General features: G+C 37.2%; 1 protein-coding gene across 2 annotated transcripts; it reads left to right on the top strand.

Annotated features, from left to right (window-relative positions):
• Positions 1–249: 249 nt before the first annotated feature.
• Positions 250–6,054, top strand: LOC105226560 (odorant receptor 83a). 2 transcript variants are annotated; one of them, XM_011205479.3, is made up of 5 exons: positions 3,245–4,153; positions 4,222–4,421; positions 4,959–5,250; positions 5,331–5,597; positions 5,762–6,054. In XM_011205479.3, exons 1-5 carry the CDS (start codon positions 4,007–4,009, stop codon positions 5,819–5,821), a joined length of 966 nt encoding a protein of 321 aa, XP_011203781.3. In that variant the 5' UTR covers positions 3,245–4,006; the 3' UTR covers positions 5,822–6,054. The 2 variants fall into 2 exon arrangements, with proteins under 2 accessions (XP_049306489.1, XP_011203781.3); XM_049450532.1 differs by lacking the exons at positions 3,245–4,153; positions 4,222–4,421 and adding an exon at positions 250–821 and having other exon boundaries at positions 4,961–5,250.
• The last annotated feature ends 3,048 nt before the right edge of the window (positions 6,055–9,102 follow it).

Consider the following 9,102-nt stretch of genomic DNA (forward strand, 5'->3'; position numbering starts at 1 on the left):
ACACCAAGAAGGAATAACTTAGTGAGCATTCAGCTTCCTCGTTGTCTATTTGACAAATAGTTTTAGCATCACAGGCCTTGTGATCCAAGTTAGTACTTGAATTCTAAACTATAATACCGAAATCAGCTATTCACACAACGTCATTTGTGCATAAATACAGAACATTTCAGCACTAACCCTAAATTAAAATGTCATTAGTTGTATTAACGACCCGAGGTGTTAATAAAGTACCCTTACATTTTGCATAATTACGCCTCAAATTTCGAACAGTTAGAAGGCGTTTCTTACTTGCAAACAACAAACATTGCGGTTCTCACAAAAAACCTATAAAAGAACGTTTTCTGAAGCGCTAGAAAATAGTAAGTGACTTGACGGATCTGGGTTTCGTGAAATGATTACAGCAAGGGAACGAAATATCGGTAAAGCCGAGCGTTGTGCCAACCCAAACGGTTGCATGTCGAGCGAAAATCGTTGTGATCTATTCCGAAATGTGCGTTGGCTATTGTATATAACTGCGACACGTCCAATACCGTTTGAAGAATTTCTGCCGACCCGCTTTCATCGTTATAGTGTGCTACTTAATTTGATTCTGGACGTATTTCTCGATTTAATGCTGCTTCACATGTTAGTGCTCTTCCTCTGTTCAATTTACTTCAATTATGACAATGGAGATTTAGATTTTCTCATGAGTATGGGCGTACAGGCGTTGTTGTACTTTTATGCTATTTTCATAAAGTTGATTTTTCGACGTATATACCCCGACCTTACCAATGAAATTTTGGATTACTTTAATGAAAAATATATGGTTCATTCGGCTGTCGGTAAGTGATAGCAGTGTGAAACGTATACTTATTCTTATATTGTATTTATAGAGAAGAGAGGTTTCCGTGGAAAATAAAAATTTTATTTTAATTGTCGATATCCCAAACGAACGTTCGATATACGAATTTGCACATGATATAACCGATTTTGGTAACTCAATTTGAGGTAAAGAATTTCGAAGCAAATTTTATGGACTCTGTAGTTCTATGGTTTTATAAATTGTCGGCAATAGCAACGATACCTTTACGTGAAATAACTTAATATTGTTTTAAGTTTTAGTGATATATTTTAAATTTGAATATAAATTAAAAAAATTGTTCCTTTTTAGTATTAGGACAATTAAAAAAATTTAAAAAGGCTAAGTTCGAGAGCAGCCGTACAATTATACTCTCGCAATTTGCAGGGTTCAAAGATATTCTTTCAGATATTGCCAAAAGCAAATATAGGTCGAACCAAGCATTTTTGGTATCTTTTTTATGTATTTGCATTATATGTCATCCACTCACTTAATTTCAATACTACATTTATGTTTTAACGAACGAACTCAAATGCTACGAACTAACCAAATAGTTGAAAGTTTACGTTTTCTGAATATGAGGACAATGTAACTGGAGGATATCGTAATCTTTGGTCCACATATCTTCAAAAATGAAGCCGGCCATAATGTTACAGTCTAGGGGAATGCTATAGAGCCATGATTAATGAATTTTTCGTACCTGAATTAGAGGATGCTGATGTGGACGACCTTTGGTTCTAAAAACAACTTCGCTGCATGTCGTACAGCCAACGTAGCAATCACATTTTTTAAGGATATTTTTGGCGAACGCATTATCGCGCGCCGTGGTCTTCAATACCGTAAGATTCAACACCGCAATACTATATTTTGTAGGGTAGTGTGAAGTCGTATGTCTCCGTAGAAGATTGACGCATTGGAAGAGAAAATGTGGCTCGTTATTACTGACATATAGCCTCCATTCGAGTCAGCTACGTCGGTCAGTTGAACAAAATCAATTTAAAACATAATGGCTAACCCTTTTCTTTATAATAAAGCTAAATACCTGGTTATTACACTAATTTATACGAAAACCACCTGTCTAAACAAATAGCCTTTATTAGGTGTAGCCCTTTATACCGACCGGGTATTGACGGATTTTATACAATTTTGTTATCATGACATAAAATAGCACACAGAAAATGTGATCAAATTGAAAAGTGAATTTTTAATTTATACTTCGCGTGTTTTTCGAATAGGCAAGTTTTTTTCTGTAAGTTGGTAGTACTTTTAGCGACATCTATGATAAATTTCACTTTAAAATATTCATTAGCATTTGAGAAACGCGCCGTTTTGTGAAGCTCTAAAAGAGAATTCTTCGATTTTTAATGTGTCTGAATTTATTGAACAAAGAAGTGTGATTAAATTTTGTTTGCGGAATGAAATTTCGCCTGCAGAAACGTTGAGGATGTTGCGAAAAGCTGTTGGGCATCAAACTGTGTCTTCTAAAAGTGTTTACAAGTGGTATAACGAGTTCAAAGCCAGTCGTGAGAGTGTTGAAAAAAATGTGATATCAAATCAGCCAAAAACATCGACTGATGAACATCACGTCAAACAAGTTAAAGAAATGGTGCTTGAAAATCGTCAATTAACTATTAGAGACATTGCTGATAGTTTGATATCATTTGGATCGTTGCAGGCGATTTTGAAAGACGAATTGGGCTTGAGAAGAGTCAAATCTCGAATAGTTCCAAAAACACTCAATTTTTTTTCGAAAAAGACCGTCGTATCGAAATGTAATGAAACGCATCATAACTGGAGATGTAACTTAGATCTACGCTTACGATTCCGATCAATCGAGCGAATGTCGTGCTAAAGGCGCGCCGAAACCGAAAAAACACGTAAAAGACGCTCAAAAATCAAGGCCATGTTGACATTTTTTTACGATTATGGTGGTGTGCTGCATTATGATATTCGAAGGGCCAAACTGTCAACAAGAAATATTATTTGACCGTTATGCGCCGTTTACGTGAAGCATTCGCCTCAAGAATCTAGAATTGTGAGTCGAAAACTCTTGGTTTTTGCACCACGATAATGCACCATCTCATACTGCATTATTTATTCATGATCATTTCGTATTCGCCTGATTTGGCCCCGTGTGACTTCTGGTTATTCAGCAAATTCAAAGGACCACTCCGAAGGAAAACGGTAAGGATGTAAAAGCTGAATCGAAGAAGGCTCTGATGACCATCACAATGCAGGATTTTTCCAAGTGCTATGATGACTGGGATAAGTGTATTTCGGCGGGAGGGGATGACATTGAAAGAGATGAAATGGATTTTCAAGAATAAATAAATATTCTAAAAATAGAATAAAATTCACCTTTCAATTTGATCACAGTAGTATCTTATAAATCCAAGCGAAAGTAAGTATGTATATTTGGGGCTAGGGGAAATAATGATGCGATTTTCCACTTTCGGCATAAATACACATTTTTATTAAGAAATGAAAATAATAAATCAACCGCAAGTTCGAACATATTTATTTATTATTTACTTTACATAAATTTCACATTTTGGTAGCGGTATATTTTTTATACCCTGAACAGGGTATATTAAGTTTGTCACGAAGTATATATATAAATGATCAGTATGTCGAGCTGAGTCGATTTAGCCATGTCCGTCTATCTGTCTGTCCGTCTATCTGCCTGTCCGTCTATCTGTATATATACGGACTAGTCTCTCAGTTTTAAAGATATCATTTTGAAATTTTGTAAACGTCATTTTCTCTTCAAGGAGCTGCTCATTTGTCGGAACGGCCGATAGCGGACCACTATAACATATAGCTGTCATACAAACCGAACGATCGGAATCAAAGGCTTGTATGGAAAACTTTCGCATTTGATGTGGTATCTTCACGAAATTTGACATGGATTACTGCTTAAAGTAATAACATAATCTCCGAAAAAATTGTTCAGATCGGATTACTATAGCATATAGCTTCCATACAAACTGGACACATATTTACTAAAAGAAATACAGCTGTGAAGGGTATATTAGCTTCGGTGCAGCCGAAGTTAACGTTTGTTCTTATTTTATCAAACATTTGAATGTTGTTAGTAGTAGTCACTCTAATACTTGCAATCCATTACCACATCACACTTGTATTTTTTTAGGATTTACTTACGTCTCCATGAAAGTCTTCTCGGAAAAGGTCAATAAAGGCACAAAAATATTCGCTGCCGGCTGTACCTCAGCTATAGTATTTCAATTCTTTATGCCAATTATCTACAGAAACCGAACGCTGCCGCTGGTCTGCTGGTATCCTGTGGACTATAAGGTTCAACTTAAACTCACTTAATGAAACAAATTTTTTTATAAATGTATATATGTTAATTTTACTTTCAGACACCGTTTGTTTATGAAATCGCCTACTTTTTTCAAACCATAGCGCTAGTACAGTTCTCGACTTTATTTATGGTTGGCAGCGCCTACTTCTTGTCACTTTGTTACTTACTCTCCGGACAATTCGATATTCTCTACTGCAGTTTGAAGAATATAGTGGCAACGACCTACATTTATATGGGTGCAAGCAAAAGTGAATTAATGTAAATACATATGAACTTAATTTAGTGGTTATGTCCTAAATAGACTCAGAGTGATTTCGGAAATATGGTAGCTCTTGTTTAATGATCATAAACAAAATTCAACATAAAAAATATATAATAACAGCCCTATCGTGAGAGAACCTTACATCTGATTTCTGAGGAAACCCATATGAGGTTTATTTTGTGGGGTTTGCTTTCAGACATCGAAGAATTGTGAGGAAATAATAAGCATTTATGCTTTTGAAATACCCCCAGCATAAGGTTAACCTAAAAAAATTAAAAAACTCAGAATAGTGAGAGTTGGGATTTTTGTGAGGCTTGTGAATAGGGAATCCCATTGCGTAATACTTTTTACCTTAAAAGTTTATTCGACTTTTGAAACATTTTATTTATTCGAACTCTGCTCTTTTTTTGTATGAAAACAATACTGCTAGATCTAGAAATTCGTAAAAGAATTAATGACAAATAAGAGATTTTTGTCTTTACTAATTTTAAAGTTATTTATTTTTAATATTTTCTTTAAATTGGCTCATCAAGAGAATTACGAGATAAAGAACGGATGCCAAATGAGGAGATCAATGAGTATTATGTTACGGACGAATTACCTTTCGATTTGGACTGCTTACCTCATGTACTTAATCCAGCTGAAACATCAAGACCTCGTAGCTTTCGAGAAGCCTTTAACTACGCTCTAAGGCCATGTGTCGAGCATCACATTTTCATACTGGATGTTTTGCGTAAATTGCAGAGATTATTTAATTTTATTTGGTTGGTGAAGACGTTTGTAGTCACGTTCTTCTTTTGTATTTCCGCTTTTAATATAGTCAAGGTGAGTTATCAAATATCAACGAGCTTTAATTAATATCTACTTATTGCTTTCATTTTTGCCTCTAATTTCGTTCGGATCAGTTATCGGAGGGCAAAACTTTTCTGAAATTATTTTCGATAGGTCATTACTTGTTTTTGGGGCTGAGTGAACTATTTATGACTTGCTATGCCAGCGAGATAATCTATATAGGAAGTCAACGCTGCGGTGAGGCTCTATTACGTAGTCCTTGGCACTTGCATCTTAGGGAGATACGCGCCGATTATCTCTTATTTTTGACGACTACTCAACACGCTTTCGAATTCACGGCTGGTAAAATTTATCCGTTACGATTGGAAAAGTTTCGTGCGGTAAGCAGTTTATTCTTAACACAATCCATAGCTACATAATATTTTAAGTGCATTTAATGCTCCTTTGGAACAATACGTTTTCAAGATATTTTCACAACGTCTTTCTTAGTTTACTTTAGGAATGTAAGTTGCGTTCTAAAAATACATCATTATTTTCATTCCAGATTATCACAACATCGTTTTCAGTCTTCACTTTACTACGGAACATGGATAAGGGTGAATGAAAGCTTTATCTTAATAAGGCTAACGAAAGAATTACAAGCTCTACTATATTTGATCTAAAAATTCCTTATATAAATGTCTATTAAACACCGTAGTCAGAATTTCGTATTTAGAAGTACTCAATAAAGTATCGAACAGTTTTACTCTCATCACACGAAATATTAAATCATTCGATTATTCGATTTTGCTTAACATTTCTTAATTTTTAGTGACACCGTGAACACACCACAAAGTTTCGGAACTATGTGAATAGCCTGACATACAAATTGTCAATCAAAAACAAATACTTGTGCGGATTTATTTGAGAAGAAATATTCACAAATCAAAACCGATGCATTGCAACAACGTGGCTAAAACAAACTGTGTAGAATAAAACTTTTCTACAGATATAAAACGGCTGGATTGTCGTGAAGGTTGATTGTATGAACTCTCTAAAATAAGCAAAAATTACTTAGCTTTCTGGATATATTAAATATATGTTACTCTTCCTCATCAGTATTGTCACCTACGATTTTAGGATGATTATTGGTCGACGAGATATTTTACTAAGAAGTAAAAGTTGTTAGTTGGTGGTGGGTCATTATTTCTATTCCAAAATTTCTACTCCCCCTTCTCTAGCATTTTTTATAGTTGTTACTAAAAGTAAACCAAAAGTAATATGTTTTTAAGCTTTTTATACTCTGAACAGGGTATATTAAATTTGTCACGAAGTTTGTAACACCCAGAAGGAAGCGTCGGAGACCCTTTAAAGTATGTATATAAATGATCAGTATGTTGAGCTGAGTTGATTTAGCCATGTCCGTCTGTCCGTCTGTCTCTCTGTCCGTCTATCCGTCCGAACTAGTCTCTCACTTACATCAAGCTACCTGGCTGTCTCCGGATCGAAAAACCACCAACCAGATCGATCATGTTGTGATAGACGGAAGACACGTCTCCAGTGTTTTAGATGTGCGTGCGCTCCGAGGTCCTAACATCGACTCGGACCACTATATTGTTGCAGCCAAAATTCGCACCCGCCGCTGTGCAGCAAAAAACGCACGCCAACAAACACAAAGAAGGTTCGACGTCGAGAAGCTGCAATCACAACAGACAGCCGAAAGATTTTCCACTCGGCTTGCACTCCTGTTCTCTGAGAGGACTCGTCAACAACTCGGTATAAGGGAACTGTGGGACGGCATTTCAAACTCCTTACGTACAGCTGCAACCGAAACCATTGGTTTTCGGAAAATGCAAAAGAGTAGCTGGTACGACGAGGAGTGCCGTATCGCAGCGGAGAGAAAACAGGCTGCCTACCTCGCAACGTTACGATCGACCACACCACGTCCGGGATGGGATAGATACCGAGAGTTGAATAGGGAAGCGAGACGCATTTGTAGACAGAAAAAGAAAGAGGCCGAAATGCGTGACTACGAAGAGCTTGATAAGCTGGCCGACAGGGGTAATGCTCGAAAATTCTACGAAAAGATGCGGCGGCTAACTGAAGGTTTCAAGACTGGATCATACTCTCGTAGAACCCTCAAAGGTGATCTAGCCACCGATGCCCAGAGCATACTTAGACTATGGAGGGAACACTTCTCCAGCCTGCTGAATGGCAGTGAACACCTAACACCAGGAGGAGGCGAACCCGATTCCCCAATCGATGACGATGGAGCAGACGTTCCATTACCCGGCCATGAAGAAGTTCGAATAGCAGTTGCCCGGCTGAAGAACAACAAAGTGGTGACGATCGTTGGGTTGCCGGCCGAGCTACGCAAACACGGCGGCGAAGAACTGATAAGGAGCATGAATCAGCTTCTTTGGAATTTGGATTGGAATTTAAGTGTGCTCTGTCCAATCCACAAAAAGGGAGACCCCACAATCTGCGCCAACTACCGTGGGATAACCCTCTTCAACATCGCATATAAGGTTCTCTCCACGAAGCATCCTTCAATAACAGATAGGTCGACGTAACCGGAATGGACCGATAATTGTATCCAGTCAAGAACTGGCCACGCTATAGCCTGGATCAAAATTATTTAGGGCATGTTTGCTGCCACTTTGAAAATAACAACAAGCAGTTCTAGGTCCTAGAATCAAAATATACCAATTAGTTGATCGGTCGTCTGGGATCTGGTATGCTTAAAACTGAACATCGAGCAGTATCATCACCTTATTATTACCTACCAAAATCCAAAATTATACAGTCCGCAGCAAGCCTTTTAATATAAAACCACATGTCATGATGAATAAGCTACAAACCTGTCAGAACATGGTATTTTCGACCGTGATAGGATGTCCTTTGATATCTTCGTACTTGTTCTCTACTAAGACAATATCTGCGGGTAAGATTTCGACGAAAGCTTGGAGGAGATTTGCTTTCCACGTCGATCAGCAGGACATTTATAAACTGCACCGCATCATTGTAATGCAAGAAGAGCTTGTTTCAGCATTGGAAGTCACTTGCCTAGCCATTTCGAAGCGCTGGGGATGATTCATAGACAAGGAACTTCTCTAAAGCCACAACTACTCGATCAAATAATGGCCGGGTACGTCGTACGACTACCATATGAGCCACCATTTTCCAATACTCCACGAATTGGCAGCAAAAACAAAGTCAAATTCTCTTTGACAACCTCATATTAAAAGTCATACAACTTTTCGGCCCTGCAGGATGGCTTTCGCCAATAATGAAAAAAAAAAACAACAATTCTAAACAAATCATACGCACAAAAATATTACTCATAATAAAATGATCCAAGAAGTCTAATAATATTTGCATCTACATAAGCTCCTCAAATTGGTGATTAATGGAAATCAGCTATACAAAGCATTAATTAATTATAAAGAATTCTCTACTACGAGTCGAAGCCGTTCTCCATTCACGGCACTCTCTCGCAAGAGCCCTCTATTATCACAGTCCTAACTAAGGAGTACCCATTCTGGCCATACCTGAGCCAGGCGTGGTGTTACTTTCCTTCATAAGCCGAGAATAAATAAAATGCATACAATTGCCGATAATACAGAAAAGGCAAACAATAAACAAGCGGTATACGAAACCGATAAAATAAGAAAGTGTAAATAACCGCTAGTAAAATAATAAAAGCAGACAATCTCTTTACGATAATAATGAGCCGTCAAAACACGCAAAAGGAAATTACTACCTCAAGCCCCACTACTTACATAAAATACAAATTTATATTAAAACCAAAACCTAATATTTTTTTGACATTTATGTCAAACATCATGTCAAAATATTCATGAGTTTCATTAGTGAGTTCCCAGCCGGCCGTGAACGTGTCGAAGA

Source organism: Bactrocera dorsalis, chromosome 2 (assembly GCF_023373825.1).
Source record: "Bactrocera dorsalis isolate Fly_Bdor chromosome 2, ASM2337382v1, whole genome shotgun sequence".
NCBI classification, from domain to species: domain Eukaryota; kingdom Metazoa; phylum Arthropoda; class Insecta; order Diptera; family Tephritidae; genus Bactrocera; species Bactrocera dorsalis.

Bases quoted from the DNA above. Each gene is read 5' to 3' on its own strand.
- LOC105226560 (XM_049450532.1), top strand. From the start codon at position 392: ATGATTACAGCAAGGGAACGAAATATCGGTAAAGCCGAGCGTTGTGCC. The intron at 822-4,960 runs GTAAGTGATAGC...GCTCATCAAGAG, and splicing joins TATGGTTCATTCGGCTGTCG to AATTACGAGATAAAGAACGG. The intron at 5,251-5,330 runs GTGAGTTATCAA...CGTTCGGATCAG, and splicing joins CCGCTTTTAATATAGTCAAG to TTATCGGAGGGCAAAACTTT.